At 31.4% G+C, this 19,929-nt stretch overlaps 1 protein-coding gene across 1 annotated transcript in view; it reads left to right on the forward strand.

The window, feature by feature from the left end:
* LOC129232140 (probable G-protein coupled receptor AH9.1) overlaps positions 1-10,019 on the forward strand; it is an 81,360-nt gene extending 71,341 nt beyond the window's left edge. Inside the window, exon 2 of the mRNA XM_054866381.1 lies at positions 8,129-10,019. Within this exon, the coding sequence (XP_054722356.1) occupies positions 8,139-9,266 (1,128 nt within the window). The 5' untranslated portion in view covers positions 8,129-8,138 and the 3' untranslated portion in view covers positions 9,267-10,019. The remainder of the gene's footprint in view (positions 1-8,128) is intronic.
* Positions 10,020-19,929: the final 9,910 nt, after the last annotated feature.

A 19,929-nucleotide genomic window follows, 5' to 3' on the forward strand; every position in this document is an offset into this window, starting at 1 on the left:
TGAAAAACTTTTTTCATATTGAAATATCAATGTAAATTATAGCCTTCTTTAATATATGGAGTATTCAACACAAAAATGTTTTTATTTATTCGAACCAGTAGTTCCTGAGATTAGAACGTTCAAACAAACAAACAAACTCTTCAGCTTTATATCATTAGCATATATGTGAGCCCTTGAAAAAAATATTTTTAAAACCCGAAAATTGCGTTTGAGCTTTTACAGAACCCACCATTATCTAGACGTAAATATATTTGTGGTAAAATTCCTTCACATGGAATAAGATATTGCTTCCGCGATGTCCCGCGGACTTCCCACACAAATATCCTCGTAATATATTTGGAAAGGCTTCAACTTCCTCGTCGTATAGTTGTCGTAACTTTTGCCCGACAATCATATATCATGTATAACTTTCGCCGCAGTCTATTGCCCACTCTTTTTCTGTACATAGAAGTCCTGACGCTGCTCTGCGTATCGGTTGTCAGAATAGATGGGTCGTATGTCACTTTAAGTCAAGTGTTTCGGAGACAATGGGGTTTGGGTCAATCTTATCTTTATTTTGACAAACTTCGTGTAATCGCGATGCAAATAAGAGCAATTACATAACTTATGTAATTTATTGTTTTTGACATTTTGCCGTAGAAAGGCAAAATGCAGTATCTGCAGAAATGAGTTTTCAAAATGGTTGAAGAAATGAGTTTTAGATTCCATAATAAAAATAGTTAAATGCATGAATTAGACGCAGTTTTTTTAAGCCGAAACCAACTAAAACCTAACGTACAACGGATTATAAAAATGAAAAAAAAATTGAATTTTGACATCTTGAATTAAAATTATGTTTTTCGCAATCACGAGTGTGTGTATGTAGGCGTGTTTGTTTGTGTGTATGGGGTATGTATATGTGTGTGTAAGCATGTGTGTTTGTGTCTGTGTACAGGCATGAGTGCGTGGGTAGTTGCGTGTATGTTTTTGTGTGTGTGTATGTGTAGGTGTCTGTATGTATGCGTGTGTGTATGTGTTTGTGTATGAGTGAAGGTGTGTGTGTAAGTGTGTGTGTATTTGTATGTGTGTAGGTGTATGTGTGTATGTGTTTGTATGTGTGTAGGTGTATGTGTGTATGTGTTTGTATGTGTGTGTATGTGTTTGTGTGTGTATGTGTTTGTATGTAGTTGTGTATGTGTGTGCGTGCGTGTATGTAGTTGTGTATGTATGCGCGTCTGTGCAGGACATGGATGCAACCTGGAGACGGCTTTCGCTATAGGAGCAGCATCGTGAGGACCCGGTCCACGGTGATGGTGCGGAGGGTGGCGGTGGGAAAATAAAATGATAGGACCCCAAAAACAGTCAAATGAAAGCAATAAGCAATCGTGATTGCTCAAAAAAAAGAAAGAAAAAGAAAAATTTGCAGTTACTGCCTTTTATCTGCTCATAGCAGAAAAAAATTGGTGGTTGAAAATTAAAGTAGATAAATTTTTTTCATCACATGTTTTAGTTCATAATGTATACTAATTTAATTATGTGAGAAACTTATTATTTCACCTTATCTTTACTAATAATAAAGCTGAAAGTCTGGATCTCTGAATATATGGATCTCTGTCTCTAGATGTCTGGATACGCGCATAGCGCCTATACTGTTCGGCCGATTTTCATGAAATTTGGCACAAAATTAGTTCGTAGAATAGGGGTGAGCACCTCGCAACGATTTTTCGAAAATTCGATTTTGTTCTTTTTCTATTCCAATTTTACAGAGGAAATTATCATAACGTGGACGAGCAAATTATCATAACGTGGACGAGCAAATTATCATAACGTGGACGAGCAAATTATCATAACGTGGATGAGCAAAAGCAAATTGGCGAGAAATTCAGCATCCATTATTTGTAAATATACAGGAGATCCAAATGATCATTTGATTTTCTACTACTGGCAAGACCATGCGGGTACCACTTGTAAATAATAAAATGAAGAAAACCATTTTGAATATTGTATAAACTTCATTACGGTAAACATTGCTTAGGGGGTTAATGGAATGGCACCAAAAATTACTGCTCAAGTGACTTTCGTGCTACGAATGCCATTGCATTAGAGATTTTTTTTTTGTTGATAAATTTCATTTTTAATTAAAAATAAAAGAACCTACTTTCAAGAGATACCACTGAACAATTTAAGTAAGTCTTTATTATTCCCAGCATGATTATATTTTCATTCCATCATTATTGTAATTTGAAATATAGTTGAATAAAATTTATAACCCTGTTTAAGTTTAGCCACTGTGTGTTAATAGTGCTATCTTGTGTGGAATCAGCTCTTGCTTTAAACTTCCAAATTTGGAAATCACGCATGTAAAATAATAGGGAAAATAAGAATGTTTCTAAACAAGAAAATTGGATTAAAATAAGAAGATATGCTGTAGGAATTTAAAGGAAAAAAAATGTATTTGAGAAAAAACGCTCGCACGCAACCGTAATGCATATTTTTGTGATTTACTTTTACTTCGAACCAAATTCTTGTAAGAAATATGATCCTTTAGTTTTGAAGTAAATAATTAAACAAAGAATTTATTCAATGCTAAATCAGTTTTAATCTTGCAATGGTTCACTATTTTGTGTGATACTTTGTTTCCTTGTATTATGTTTTCTTTAGTTACGTTTGTGCATTACATTTCACGTTGATAGATGGCACACTGTTAAAAATTCAGGAAGATTTTCTGGTAATTGTTACTAATTGTTAATGGCGGACTTAACGCATCGCTGATTTTTACGGTAAATTATACCGGAAAATAGCGATCCCAGCTCCAATTGGTTGCTGTGGCCTACCGAAGAAACTGTAAAATTTTACAGTAACATTTGATTTTTACGGTAATAGTTACTGGCAACATGGATGCCAGTGACAATTACCGTAAATTTTCCGGAAAATTTTTAACAGTGCAGTTATTACCGAAAATGCAAAACCTTGATAAAAAATGAATGTGAATTCCATTATATCAAATAAAATTCAAAAATTGCCCATTAAATATTGTCTCGGAAATCAATAACCTCGATATCAAACTTTTACTCATTTCCATAGGTGAATAGGATTTCATTTACAAATATTGACAGCAATGAAGAGTCGCGGAAATATTCAAATTTCAGCCCAAAAGGGTGAAACATTCAAGGCAGAGTGATATTTATAATCAATAAAACTCAATTTTATTTTTGCATTTAATCGCTTTTCGCTCTGATAAAGGATTTTCTAACTGTAGTTTGCTCAACGATACGTCATTAGATAATGCAAATGTATACATCAAATCTTCCATAAAATATTTGTGATAATATTATCTTTTAAGAATTTGTAATAAGGAAATTTATGTGAAAAAAATTATATTCAACCTCGAGCTATTTGTAAATACATTTTAAACATTAGTTTGCTGTATATCAAGAATAAAAAGATTTACAGCAACTAGAGTGACTCTTGGGAGAATGATTTTTGTACGATTCAAAACAAGTCTTAAGACCATTATCAAACGAAAACTTTTCGAATAATAATGTTCTCGTGGGAGGTATTCGCATGTTTAAAGTAAATTAAGTAACTCTCGATGTTCTTTTGTTTTCCTACAAATATCTGCTTTTATAACGTTGCTTAAATCACTTGTAAGTTATAGAACGAATGCAATTTTTAGCCTATAATAGAAGGAAGGAAAAAGCATGGAAGAAGACTAATGCGTCTTTAAGATATTGATAAAACAAGCAAACAAAAAAAATCAAATAGAAAAGTCTATAGAAATAAAACAGAGAATATATGGGTATATATGTCTGTGTGTATGTATGTTCGTTATCTATACAAATCCACAATGTTCTTCGGATATGGAACAAATTTGTCAGGAAGGTACTTTGGCACCTGAAAAGGAACGTAGCGGGGTTTTCAAAAGCGAAAAAAAAAAAAGAACAGATCGGATTATAATTTTAGGACCCAAAATTGGCATTAGATGGCTCTTTCTCCCAAAATAAATATCCGATTTCCTCGATTCAAGACCCATTCGAAAGCCCTCCAGAAATACCAATAAAGATGATTTACTTCCTTTCAAAAAAAAAAAAAACAAGAAATTAAAAACTAATCCTCAGAAAAAAACATTTTTAAGCCCAATGGAACACCACTATGAAATCGAAAGTTTATCGTTTGCATTGAGCTCAATTTAATATAGCGGGAATAAAATCATTTTAAATCTGTTGCCATTTTTTTCTGTGAAAAATATAATTTTTGCTTTTTGCTTTAAAGTAAAATTTTCCCCTTTTATTTATTTTTGTGCCATTTATTGTCTTTTTATTTCTTTTGGACTGTGAGCTGTTAATAGTCAAAGATTTTAGTTTAAATGATGGAGAGTTGCGTTTAACTTGTTCGGGACTTTCAGATTTGCTGTTTTCTGACGGGAAATTTTACATTTTTTTTTCTCTATTATTTAAATCTAATTGTTGAACACGTGTCATTTGACATAACTTTTATTTTCGAGGTAGACCGTACAAAGCCGGACAACGCAGCTAGTAATTTAATAAATATCAAAATGAAAATTGAAAAGTAGGGTTTTGAGGTGCGGAAACGTGTGTCGATCAGCCTCCCCTCCCCAACTCCCCTCCAAATAACATTTTTAGTAAATTGCCTGATTTGAAGAAAATATTTTTTGTTCGAAAGATCTCGGCGAGAACACCTCATTCCCATATTAAACTTTTTGATAGGAATATTTTTCCAGTAAATTTTAAAGAGTTAAACGCCTAAAAATTAGCACTTACGTCGAAATGTAAGTTAAATATAACTCCCTCACCCTAAAGGCAAATTTGATTAAGAAAAGATTTATATCTACAACTAGCTGCGTTGCCCGGTTTTGCCCGGTCTACTTTGAAAATAAAAATTGTGTCAAGTGACATATATTCAGCAATAAAAGAAAAAAGAAACATCATGCAAAATTTCCCCTTCAAACAATGGCGACAGATCTTAAAATACTTTTAAGGAAGTAAAATAAGATGAGATAGCAGGATTTAAAAGTTATAACCATGGAAACACAAAATACAATAATTATAAGAATTGAAAATGAGAAAGATTGAAATAAACAATGGATTCAAAAAGCATTATCGTGGAAACGCAAAGTAAAATAGTTAAAACTTGCATAGAGAACACATTTTAGAGCCGTTTAATTCGCTTGTAACTTTTTTTCTAATGGAGATAGAGGGTTAAGCTTTCGACCATAGGTCGAGTTAGATCTGGAGTAAAAAATGTCACTTTTTCCAATGGTGTCAAAAAGAAAACTGTGGGACGATTCCTTCATTTTTTATTGATAAATTTAATGAAGAAAGTACTACCAAAAGTTCAGCTTAAGCCTAAACAAATTCTAGCTAAAAACGTAAATACCTCCGGTCGTAATTTAGTTAAATCATTGAAACAAATTGCGTAGAACGCGGAAAAAACTGCTCTTTCCAACGATATATAATATTAATAAGTGCAACCCCCATATTCAGGAATCTATGTGAAAATTGGGCCTAAATTGGAATAAAAAAAACGATTCGTCGAATGGTTTTCGAACTGGTCTGCAAACCTTTTCAGGACTTAAAGGAACAAATCGTGAAAATTATAAAAATCGGTCAGTGAAATCGGTAGGGTAGTTCTCGAGTTTTGCGTGTTCAAACACACACAGACGCTTTTTGGACACTGCATTTTATACTATGTAGAGATGAGGATTAAAAATGTCTATAACGCACCAGATTGATATTTTCAATCACACATTTGTAGGTTTGAAGTAATTTAAACAACTTTTTCAATGTACTTATGTTTTCTTGCCAAATTCTGCATCAAGGACGGATACAAGGGAGGGGCGATGGGGGCCCCCTCCTTGACCGAGATACGGGAATCTTCTTTAGGTATATTTCCGATATTTAAATTCCAAAAATGACAATTTTTACACAAACTTCGTCAGTGTTATGAGAAAGGGAGCTCTTCCCCGGAATTCTCACGAAAGTGAAGCCTTGAAAACGAAATTGTAGCCCATCTCTTATTGCTCTGGAGATAGGGATCAGAATCTTCTGTTGGATTTTTTTCGATATTGAAGTTCCAAAACCTCAGTTTTAGACGATGTTAGATAATGTTCGGAGTGGGTTCAAGGCCTTCCCCTGAATATATTTCGAAAGAAACACAACTGTCGGACGCCTTTGATTACGCAAAGGGAAGAGAAGGAGGTTCAGTCCACTCTTTCGAGATTTTTTAGAAATTAAAGTTTCAAAGAGTAAACAGTAAAAAATCGCCCCATCTTTGAACATTTCCTGGATCCGCCCTTGTTCTGCATTTAATACGATTAATTCACTTTCCGTTTATAGGAAGAATGCAATTTTTCTTCTTCCTATGATGTTTTAACTTTAACTTTCTTTACATTGTAAATGTTTACTTCCGAAAGTATGACATAGCGGTACTTTTTCCCCTAACGTTTTAGCTAATCAGATTTACTTATTGTTGTCACTTGTAAGACGCGTTACGTTTTTCACAAAAAGTTCTCGTCAGTTAATTGGTAGGTAGATTGCCATATGATCCTATGGAGCATAGCCAATGAAGCACATTCTCTGGACAACGAATGTTATTGTTTGGTTTTTCTCTTGGACAGAGCTAGTTTGTAATGATCCTGTTTATTTCTATCGTTTTATGTATTATTATTAGTACTTAAAAGAACATTTTATTTTCTATTAATTCATTTGGTAATTTATTTTGGAGAGAAGATCCCAACGTTGTTCTTATTTATTATTTAAACTTAAACGTTTAGATAAATTAAAAGTTCTAGTTCTGTATAGTTGTTAGTAGAAATCATTCTAAAATTTATGTAGGATGAAGGTTTGTAGGTTTGAATTTTACATTATATTCTTTCTTTTGAAAATAAGCAAGTTTTTCCGTTTTTAATTCAATATCAAAACGACGAGCTTTTCTTGCAGCATAGATATTTGATATATGCTTCACGTCTTTTCACACAAGTTTCAAAATAATTCAAATCAAAAGTAGTATTTTATGATTGAAGTGTATATAAACCTTTGAAACGTAGAAAAAAATTATGCAATGCAAACGGTGCAAATATTTATGAAAAATTATATGCAAAATGTTATGCAAAATTATAATTTTTAGAAAATCGGATATCAGAAAGAACTTTGAGTTTTGTTTCAAAGAAATAATTTTGAATCATTACGCAAATATACATAACCACGAAGGGAACTTAAGAAATCCACGGATGTTTAAAATTTTATGTTCTAATGAAAACAAGGAAACATAGTAAATAATAGTTTCAATTAAGTAAACTCGCGAAATGGTAGGAGGTCGTTCATATGTATGTTTTGGCTCGTGTGAGAAATTGAACTTTTTTTTAAATAACAAACTAAATATTTTTTTTTTCAATCCTGAGAAATTTCATGACACAAGAGACTATTCAGTCATGGAGATAGCCTCTGTGATAGTTCTTGCTATTTTTTGCAAAATAACGAAATGAAAACGAGAGAAATGTACATGTGACTCTCTTTACCCTATATGTATGCCACAAATTATTGTCTATAAACCGTGTATGCATGTTTGCACATTTGTAGTTATATTTTCTGGAAAAAAAGAGTATGACAAAGAATGTTTCCATTCAACGCAATGTATTTACTGTACCTAAGGTTGTTATCTAACAAGTACATTCAAACCCTTTGGAAGAACATTTAATGCAACTAATTTTATAAATTTCAAGTCGTTCGATTTGAAATTTATGTTACAAAGCTGTTAAGTTGTGAAACAAAAATTTTCAACTTTACAAAATAATTATTTTTTACATAATTTTACTAAAATAATTTCCGTGGCGTATCATAATATCAAATTAATATTTCTTCATATTTTTACTTTATGTATCTGTCAGGGTGTCAACATGTCATAAAAGGTATTTTATTAAGCTCTAACCTTATATACTTTGCTAAACTTACTAATAACATTTCTTAAAAACTACTAACAATAACAATCTTTTTTACACTTATTTTTAGTTTATGTAAAAGTATCACTGATAGACGTCTAAATTAAATGTCGAATTTGATTACACTTTACATTATTTTTTCATACAAGGCTTACATGATTAACACCATACTAATACTAACTTTTCTTTTAGAGAATTTGAAATGGGAGATTGCCCCTCGCCTGACACTGACTTTGGAACAGAAACCAACTCATCATTTTTCTTAAACCTTACTTCTGCACCAAGTCAAGTCCCTTTCAACCAAGCCGCCTCCAATGAGCACGTAGAAAGACTAAAATTCGTCGCCTATGGCATCGTGAGTTCAGTGATCATCGCGCTCGGAATTCTTGGAAATGCCATCAATTTAGCAGTCCTTACTAGACCAAATCTTAAAGGAGTAACATTCGTTTACCTAACATGGCTAGCCATATCCGACTTGATGTCTCTTCTTGTCAGTTTGTCCTCCATGTTCAGACTTCATGGAATGCAGCCAAGATCTTACGCAGCTGCATTGTATTATTCCTACGTGGAAATGCCTCTAGTAAATGCATTCATGGCCAGCAGTGTGTTCTTGGTTGTGGCATTGACAGTAGATCGGTACTTTTCAGTATGTTTGCCAACTCGGTTCAAAGAAGTCCACAACACTGAAAGAGCTAAGCGATCCATAGCAGCTGCATACATCTGCGCATTTTTACTGTACATACCAGTTTGTTTCCAGAAGAAGCCAGTCGCTGTTAGGATCGCAAATCAAACTGAGTACATCGCTTGCGACAACATACCTGTTGTGACGCACACTGTTTTTAAAATTTACTTGATGTTAAAGGAAGTAGTGGTTCGTCTAGGTCCTGTTGTGCTATTGGCTATTTTGAATACCACCATCATCGTTACTTTTCGCAAGACATTAGTTAAACGTCGTGAAATGTTAAGTATGTCCAATGTGAACTCAGCAGCACAACAGCAAAGGGATGGAAACAAGAAGTATAGAGAAGAACAAAGACTGATTATTCTTCTAGCGGGAATTGTGATTTTATTCTTTATCAGTATGACACCTGCGGCGGTATTAACGATTTTAAACAGCGACGATAAGGAATTTAATTTTGGATTTCAATTATTTAGGGCTATAGCCAACGTGTTGGAGCTTTCAAACTATGCGATGAACTTTTACGTGTATTGTATGTGTAGTTCTGAGATTCGGCGGACATTTATAGCATTGGTTACTTGCACAAAGCCTACAGTGACCATGAGTTCTGCAAGTAGTAAACCATCTGTGGAAAGTAATAATAAGTATTGAAGTTAAGAAATAAATATGTGAAATAATTGTAGAGTAGCAATACTTCTGCTGTACAATGTACATGCAAAGTTCAAATCGGATATCACATAAGACATTTTAATTGATATCTGAAATTTTATTTCTTGAAATTGGTGAACATTAAGATTAAACCAAGAAAATATGTAGATCAACTATCTTGTCTGCCTTCAAAATAGTAGCTGAAAATCCGGTTCCAGTCCGAATGTATTTTAAGATTTAGGTATGAGCTATTTCAATTGTGTTTTAGACCAACTTTTTTATTTAAATTGAAAATACTTGCCAAAAATCATGTTTCAGACAAGGAAAAATGTATTTCAAAATTTAGGCATTATCTATCTAAATTGTTTTTTTATCCAGAAAAGCGTTTTAATATCAACTGGTTATACATAATTTTTAAAATTTATTAAAAATAAAAAATGAGTAGTAAAATTGATACGAGTGAAGAGCGTAACTAACGATCGAAAAATACCTTATGATACAAGACATCAATAATATAATTTTTAACTCTTTTAATTATTGACGTGGCAAATGTATTTCGTTCCGTGTATTGCTAAAGCAATTAAACCAGTGAAATGAAATTAGTTTTAAATGATTTCAATAATTAATATAATCAATTTTTAAAACCGTTTTACCATTAGGAGGCTCAGAAAACTAATCAAATTTCTAGTTCGATAATCAATTTATACATGCCAAAATTCTGAGGCTTTTATAAAAAGCATTCGAATGACAATTTATCTGTGATTAATCATGTTTTTTAAATGTATACACATTGTATGTGCTTTGTATATATTGTATTTAATAAAGTTTTAGAATATAAATAGCTATTCGTTGAATAACTAATTTTCCGTTCATGCTTTTGTCCACTGTAACTTGAGTAGTTAAACGAAGTAAAAAACGAGCAGCATGAAAATAGGAGAAAGGTAAATATTTTTTGAACATTTGATTACGTCGCTTTGTAAGGGTGTAAAATCTCATTGTGGTCTCTAAAATAAGAGGACCATTCCACGAAATCGGTAATTTTGTCCCGCACGTAACGTCTACTATATTTCATTAAAAATAATACTTTAAAGTATTAATGAACAATTTTTTTTCTGCTTAACAAATTACAAACTTATGTGTAATTTCTTAAGCAAAAAATTTCATTATACACTTTAAAATTATTACTTTTTAATCCATACTAATAATATAAAACTGAAGAGTTTGTTTGTTTGAATGAACTACTCTCAGGAACTATAGTTGAAAAATTATTTTTGTTTTGAGTAGTACATTTATTGAGGAAGGATATATGCTATATTACATCATGCTTTGAGTAATAGGATTGGAGCAGCAATAAATTAAACTTAAATCAATAATAATTGTGATGCATTTTTTGTTGCATCAACAGCTGGAACTGTCGTAGCTCGAATAGCTCGATTGGTAGAGCGCTGGGTCAGTAGCCCTATGGTCTCGGTTTCGAACCCAGCTGTGGGCGGGAATATTTTCCCCATTTATTACCCGGCTAATTTAAAAATTAATTTAGAAATCAAAGGTTTTCATTTTTTTTTCGATTTTCTAATAAAACATCGATGTGGATAAGGGTGTGTAATTTTTTATCATTATGTATATCATAGTAGTCCCTCGTTATGTCGCTCCTCGTTATATCGCTCATTCGGATATATCGCTCTTTTCTTCTGTCTCCCGAAACATTAAAGCAGAAAGAAACAAAGAAAGGACGAACGATCTAGTCGAGCAAAAGAGTTTTCTGTAACCAATATGGTTACTTTTACTTTTCACATCCTTTCTGCAGCAAGTCAAACCGATTAGAAAGTCCATTTTGAATAGGAGGGTACTGGAATGCTCACTCTTGTCTTGCGGCAGCTCAGAAAGATAGTCTTTATTCGCCATTTGATGTTTTCAACTTTCTGACGGTGAAAATTTACTTGAATTTCAATCTTGTTTAAATTTCAATAGATGTGATAGTACATTCCTGAACTACATCGAAACCATTACAAAATTATGTCAAAAAGAACGAATGCTAATTTACTTGTGTATTGGACTTATAACTATTTTTAATGATCTCCCTTATATCGCGCTTTCGGATACATTGCTCTTTTTCTTTGTCCCCCGAAAAGCGCGATATAACGAGGGGTTACTGTATGATGTACTTAAAATAGTTTTTTAAAACGTAGTTTTATTAACGCGGGTGAAACCACAGGTCGCAGCTAAAAAAAAAAAAAGGAAAGAATAAATTGTTTCTCAATATTTTTACTGACCCAGGCAACACTGGGTATGTTTGCTAGTGAAATATATGAACTGTCACATCAGAGACAAAGAGTTGACTTTTTCGTGGAATGGCCCAACGAACATGATGTGAAACATAAAAGAAACCAGGGAAAAAGTTCATTAGATTGACATAATACACAGTTTTGATGTACTCCTTAAGAGTAATTCTACATTACATGTTATACTGCGTTTCCATTACAGAACAGGGTGCTTTAGTAACACAAAATCGATCTTCACAAGACGAGGTACACATACAATGACCTTTTCATAAGTAGCCGTCTATTAAAGAAACTCACTCAAAGCGAGATCCTTTTAAAAGGCTCATATTCAACAGAAATATTATAATGTGACTGGTTTAAAATTAATATTTTTTTTATCCTTCTTTCTTAGTAAGTCAAAGAAAAACAAACATGAAAGAAGGCTTATGGTACGTCTTAAAAACATTGCTAAAAACAAAGCAAAAAATAATTAAATAAATATCGAAAAATTAAAATTCAGAAAGTAGGATCTTGAGAAGGGAGAAAATGTGTTTGTCGTTCTGTCCGTCTGCACCCCCTATCCTTAAAAAAAAAACAACTTAAGTAAATAGTCCAATTCAAACTTTTCTTTTTTTTTGCAAAAAAAAAATACTTCTCTAAATTTACATTTATATAATTTTTTGTTATTTTTTAAAGTATATTTATTTATTTTTGAAATTACTTTTTGGCAACGGGGAAAACAAACGATTTTTTTTCGATCTCAAGTATTGATTTTAATTATCGAAATATTCTTTATTCTCTTTTTGTTTCTTTTTTTTTGAAATCGATTAAAGATATGTTTTAATGGAACAATTATTAGTTGCTTTATCTGAAAGGTGTTACTACTTTTTTTTGTTTACTTTTTTTATTTTTTGCGTATCTATTTCTTTACATGAACGAGGCTTCTTTTGCTTCTAGAAATCAGCTTAAAATGTTAAAAATATATCTTTGACATTAATTGCAGTCGGAGCTAATTGCTAATTTCGAGAATATTGTTTAGATACTAGAAAGTCGATGTTGGCATACGGAAAAGTAGACTCGTATTAATAAACATACTTTCACGTATTATTTCTAGCATCTTATAAATAAATTTTATATATATATATATATATATATATATATATATATATATATATATATATATATATATATATATATATATATATATATATTTAAATATTTTAATTAAATTTCAAGTATTGAGTTTCTTAATTTTTTACCACTGTGTATGTGGGCAGAAGTCCATCTACAAAATGCTGTGACTAAGCATCAAATTTTTCAGGGGAATATTAGCGGAAATAAAATCTCATATGTGTTTTAGGGAGCTGCACGAATTGTGCACAAAAATAGTTAGTACACGAAAAGCATGGTGATATGTTTTTACACGCATAAAATTAACCTTCGGCTCCTTGTTATCGAGATAAAAGTACTTAAAGCTCGCAGAAATTTAAAGATATATCGCTAAATTTCAAGATTTGGATAGAAATGTTACCTCGTGCCTTTACAGTCTTTATGTGACAAGACATCTATCTGCAAAGTATAGCCTATAATGATGTTGCATTATTAAACCTAATAGAACTAACCAATCATCTGCAAAGCGTAAAGATTTCCATTTTCTCATTGAAGCTCGCTCAATTTGGCAACTTTTCTTAAAATTTCGGCAGACGTTAAGACATCCTATTTCGAATAATGAGGATACGAGGGGAATAGTCAATGCGTCCAAAAACATATCTTACAATGCTTGTTTAATTGCTACTTATATAGACATATATTCATTAATACACTGCTATCGCATGATTAGATATGGTAAAAATGGACTTAATCTGAAATAAATCACTACACCGATTGCCCTCTTTAAATTTTTCCTTCATATTTTGGCTAGTACTGTAAAAATGTGGTCTTACTTTTCGATAAAAGATATATCGTCCGTCCGCGATCAAATGAACCTTGTCAATCATTTTAGAAAACGACTTTATTACTTAAAATAGGTAGAGAAGTAGGAAAGGACACTTGCCATTTGGTCGAACTGAACGATATTTTGGCGATTTGAAAAAAAAAAGGAAAAAAATGGTATATTTTCGTAATGTGAATATTTAAACCTGAAATGTTTAAGTTGCAGAAATAGTTGCATTAAGTTGATGAAAAAGTAAAAATGGCAAAATGTTATTCTTGAATGCAATTCTACTTTTGCCAATTTTTCAATTCTCATTAATTATATGAGGTATTTTTATCTCTGACTAACAGCTGCTTGAAGAAATAAAACCAAACCTCACCTACGTACTTGGATCATAACCTGTCTAATGAGACGTTTCAGGGTCTAGAACCAATACCAGATTGCGAATTCCGTTCGTTAATGTTCCTCTGCGTATCTCCCCTTCATGAAGATGGGCGATTCTGAAATAAGGCGGAGTCAAGGAGCAACAAAAAATAGCTGGACCATAACCCTTCTTTCTTAAGAATAACGAAGCATTATTGAATAACATTAAAAATAAGCGATTAAAGAATGAACATGTTTTTGCTGAATAATAAATAAGAAAAATTAAGCAGTGTAAGCTTTAAAAAGTAAGTAAAAACTAAGGCTGTGAAGCAGAAGGAATATGACCTACTCTGACACCGGAAATTTAAGAGCCTTCGACTCCTGACTTTAGGGTAACTAAAGTCAGTCCTACTCCAACTCTGCAGGTCTTTTTAAAGTTGAGGAAAATGACCGACTCCGACTCTTGGAGTTTTTAAACATTTGAGTCCCGACTCCGACTCTACAGAATTAGTACTTTCCACCAAAATCAATACCACTCCAACCCGTAGTCTTGGAAAAAACATTATTGCAGAAACCAGCGCATGTAGCTACGTCAAAACATACATGATAGTTTAAACAATTTTCATGGCAATTATACCGTATCGTTTGGGGCAATTATTTTTTTGCATTTTAAAGTTTTAGATTTCTATTACTTTTAAAATTTGCATTACTTAAAAATACCTTTCAACTGAAAAGTTACCAGAGTTTCCGTATATGCATCGAATCCAGCATCATTTATTTGGTAGCAACTATAAAAATCAAAAGCAAGAAATCAAATGCACTTAAAATGACTTTAAAGATTTCGAAAAAAAAGTATATTTTCTGAAAGCAAACTAAAGACCTTTTCCAAAACTTGATCACCAGCAAAAAAAACCCTGTCATGAGCATTTCCATTTACTTCAAAAGTCGATAAAATGGCACAGCTCTAGGTTGTTGACAGCCTTCATAGACTCTTACGCTACATCTCGTTAACGAAATGCCAAAGAAACGTTTCTTGAATTCTTGAAGAGCTTAACGTTACCTTGGGATTTCTTTTGGCAGTGAAATTGCTTAAAGCTCTGTGAGCAGAAGTGGATTCCTTACGCTTAAAGTAAGGTTTTCTCCTCGAAAGAATGCGCTAAAGTATAGATATCTATGCATATAAATACAAAAGTTAAATATGTTTTTAAATGATTCATATTTTTTTATTGTATTTTGCATTAAGCAACTAAATTGCTACAAAATAAAATAGGCTAGTTTTATTTTAAATATAGTTGTATTTATCATATCCATGATCGCGTTAAACTGGCGTTTATCATTTTTAATATTTATTTTGATGAACTTTTATCAGGCCTTAAACGAGTTTATGTATGTTTAACTTGAAAGAGGAGAAATTCCTATATTGGCACCATGCCACTTATCTTATTAAAAGAACCAAACCTATGCATACACGATGATTCGTTTTTTTCATGCCACATCGGAAGCCATCCTATCAGAACGGGACTAAGCAAGTCCTTCATATAAAATGAAATATTTTTCGTCAAACCAGTTTTTAGTCATGTAAGACAGAGAATCATGTTACAGATGTCACGATAAGACTCGTTAAATTGAACTCAAGGATGCGGAGATTCGAAATGTTGGCCATGCACACGTTTTATGTGTATGCGTGAATCTATACGTACATAAATGACGAAAAACCTCTGTTCAAGAAAATGGAAATTTGGTAAACTTAATGCGTCACACACTGAATATTTTTTTAAATGTCTGTTAGTTAAATCGACAAGAAGTCTGCTTAGAAAAAACAAAATTGTGTTATGTACCGAAATATTTTATCGCTTACATTTGCGATATCGGGGAAAAAAACGGACAATGAATTGAAATGGATCTTTTACTTTAGCATAATGATATTATCTTCCGAATGAAAAGTCTCAGTCCGCTCGAAGCTGTCAATTTTCAGGTTCTTATCTATTACCTATCTGTATATCCCTGCCAAATCCTTTTTCCAGAAATACGAAAAAACAAATTCTTTTTCCGTCCTTCCTTGGCCTTATCTCGACATATGACATGGATTTCCAAAAGGATTTGATTTAAAAAACATTTTTTTCCCTTAAGATCTGCAATGATGTTTCTGATGTGTTACATGAAATAAAGAATCAGCCATTTCTTCTCATTGTTTTACGCAAAAATATATATTTTTTAATGGGGTCCGGGACACAAAATCCGTCGAATTTTGCAATTTTTTTTTCATTATATAAAACCATTTTCTGTCTTTTTCTGCTTAAAAGGACGTTTGAATCTTGTTTCTATCTTAATTAGAACGACAGATACAATTATTTTTGTTGCATGCATTTAACTTGCATTCAAACTCTTATAATTCAAGAACCCCAACAAAGATTAAAATAATGAAATTTAGAGCTTATCTTTTTCAAAAAGTTTAATTTAATTTTTATTCGGAAAATTTGCAAAAAAAAAAACGTTTACTTTGAAAAATATGATTTTAAAAAAAAAGTATCTTTGAATTTTTTGAAAATTTTCTTCAAATATTTTTTTATTTCTTATTGAATTAATATTTTTTAAATCACCAAATAAAAATGAAAGTTTAGATATTCGAACATATATTTTTTAAAAAATTTGAAAATTGACAAAGAATATTTTGCGTTTTAGTGATTTAAAGCAACTCTATTTTTTAAAATAACAAATTAAATGTAAATAGATATTTTTTTAATACTTATGTTATGATTTGGCTCATTAGAAGGATGGTGATCAGTACGAACAATTTAAAAAAAAACTCTAAACTGTTTCATATTTTTTTTTTTTTTTTACAAAATGTGTCCCGTAACCCCTTAAGAAATGTATTTTATGAGATTCTAACTTTTTTAAAATTATCATTATCCTTTTCATCGAATTTGAAACAAATATCATTATTAAAAATATGCAGTTTTTTTTTTGTTAAATAATTACTCGACTACAAAAAATCATATGTTATAAAAAATTATTATAAGCGCCAAGATTGTATATTATTAAATTTTCTGAATCATTTTGCCAAATGCTAAAACTTGTTTTTCTTTACATGTGTCTTTAAACATTAAAGAGCATTATTTGTTTAAAACTAAACCAGAAGCTTTTCGATACATGACCATTTTTTAAGTGATTTGTTATTTAAATAGTTTGGTATTTATTCCAAGATAGCATGTTTAAGTGTGTTCTATACTACCTTGAAACGATCAATTTATAACTAGTATGAAAATTTCAAATAAATCGTGATCAATGTTACTCTAACCTGTTCTCCATGTTAAAGTTAAACATGTGGCGAAACCTGTGTTATTCACATCCAGAAGGCAGAAAATAACCTTTAGGCGAAGGCTTAAAACGGAAAAGACCTAATACATCCGTGCAAACAAATAGATGTTTGACTCACGTGGGTTTATTCCTAAGCGGTAATGTTTTATATATTTCTAAAAATTGTTTTCCCCACACAGTAGCCCCTATTCTTCATCTTTAATTTCTTATGTAGTCGACTATTTAACCATATCTTCCAAAAAAAAATGTTTTTGCTTTAAATGTTTCGAGTAGAAATGAAAAGTTCTCAAAATTGTTATTCAATCAAACAACACACAGAGCTTGTAAAACTTTTCATCATTTTTTATTTTGGTAATTTTAAATGTAAAACAAAATCATTTTGTGCAAAATATAGTCAAAATGTATGTGGCCTCTTTCATTTTACCACTAGTTACTGTAAGAAAAAATAAATATGAAAAATCATAAATGTTATTCAATAACAAAATGTCTGTTTTTTGTCGAGTGTTTACACTTGTATTTGGTTAAAATGTCCATTAATAGCATGAAAACCTTATGAAGTATCAAAAAAGATTCGCCTAAAACAGACTTATATATGGGTCATTCCATACGAAATAAGCAAAATTCGCAAAAAAGTGGTGGCCGCATGGTAACAGATTTTTATGAAATTTGGTATACAGGTTCCTTTTATGCCTATATAAAAATATCTAAAATATTTTTGCTTAAAATTTTTTATTTGAATAGTTACATGTGATTGAAAATTGGTCAAATTGAACAGCATTCTCATAAATGCTAAATGTTGCACTTTTGAAGGCTTGTATCTTATTAACTATTTAATGAAAACATAAAAGTTATATGTTGTTGCAATCTATGGAGTAAGATAATTAATCTGATATCAGTAAAATTTTCAAAGTTATTGTAGTTAACTTTTAACCGAGTTTCAAAAACTGAAAATATTTCAATTTTTTCATAATTAAGCATTTTATTTTTTAATCTCAATCTTTAAAGAATGCATTAGCTTTCATGAAATTAATACCCAATAATGTGCTAAGTATCATAAAAGAAATACCTTACTTTTGAAGTTGTATTTTAACTCCTTTGTCTTCAAAATCAGTTTTAAACTTAGTGACATTTTGTAAAATGATGATTTTCCCCTTCACATACACACAAAAATTCAAATGAGGGAAAATTCAGACAACTTTAAAATTTTACAAGAGTATAGAGCTGTGTTTCTACTATTTGCTTGAAGAAACTAGAAATTGGTTTTTAATTTCCAAACGTAAAATAAAATTCAGAAAAATAGCTTCTTTTTTTTGTTTTATGGGTTATTACATCCAGGTTCGACGGATGGGTGCGCTCGACCATTTTTAATTATTTTTTGAAATTCCTATTCCTAAAAGCTGCACATGAAAGATGTTTAAAACCACTTTTATTTTCTCTCTCAACTGAATTTTTGATTTTTTAGAGGTCATCAAAAGTGATTTTCGTAGTCAAAAATGAGACCTTTGCATTTTGGCCGAAATCTATTTGAATTACATTTATGACAGTTAGTTTAACGCTTTGATGTTAAAGTGCATAAGTTGATAGTCTTATATGCTGAGTTACGTAGCTGTAAGTTAATAATTAAAATAATGGCAACAGGTTAAAGTTCAAGACCAAATGTAAAAATTTTACTCATTTCAAAGGGGGATAACTCACGTAGGGGACGGAAACACAAAATGAAATAAGACAAAAACTAATCACTGGAACCATGCTAAAAAGAATATGTAACTGTTTCTGTGTGTTTGTGCACCCTTTATAGATTACAGCCCCTCAAAAATCTGAAAAATGACGAAAATGACATTTTTAGACCCCTATAAACCAAAAAGGGATGGAATTAAAAATAAAACTTCCTGGGCAATTGAATATTCCATTAAAGTACTATACATGTTATACATATTGTTTTTTGCATTTGGTTTGTAAAAAAGATACAGGTCTTTGAAATTAAGCAATTTTGCTAGTCACACAATTCACACACTAAAACAGAAATAAAAAATTCCATACGAGGACTGCAGTTTCGTGCTTTTTAGCACTCATCAGCCCGGAATAGGAATCACATGAGCTGGTTTTCACCTCCAGCTCCTGTGATTCCTATTCCTGCCTGATGGGTGCGAAAAAGCACGAAACTGTAGTCTTCGGATGGAATAACTGAGCTGGTGGTGTATTTTAAGTATTTCTGCCTTAGCCCTGGCTTAGGGAGGTAACTTACTACAAAATAAATGAGTAGTTTATACTGTATGGAACCTGAATGGATGGACCCTACATGTGAAATTAAGAGAAGTCAAAGAATTAGATAAACGACTGAATGGTGCAAAAGCAAGAAAACTAACATTTATTTCAATTTTAAAAATGTATATTTCAGACTGTACTTCATAAACATGCTTTTGAGAAAATGAAACATGAAAGAAATGGTTAGTTTTGCGAAACTTACAAACTCAAAAGAAGTAACTAATGAAATTTTACCTTAGTTCAAGTTACTCTAGTAACAAAAATACGCTGATACCAATGATTAAAATTTAGTAGCATCTAAAAGACACTTCAATATGTTACGTAAAAGAAAAATGAGTAAATTTGGAGCATTCCCTCATCTTCAAAAAAACAGCTGAAACAGAGAAAAAAATGAAATTTTTTGGAAATTTTCGATTTTTTAAAGTACAATTTCGTCATTAAGAATTTCATAAACAGTTACTAAATTAGAGCAGATAGTTAGTTATAGATAGTTTTTTCAATCTGAATCATTTTTACTGTTATTTTT

Source organism: Uloborus diversus, unplaced genomic scaffold, assembly GCF_026930045.1.
Source record: "Uloborus diversus isolate 005 unplaced genomic scaffold, Udiv.v.3.1 scaffold_11, whole genome shotgun sequence".
Lineage (NCBI taxonomy): Eukaryota > Metazoa > Arthropoda > Arachnida > Araneae > Uloboridae > Uloborus > Uloborus diversus.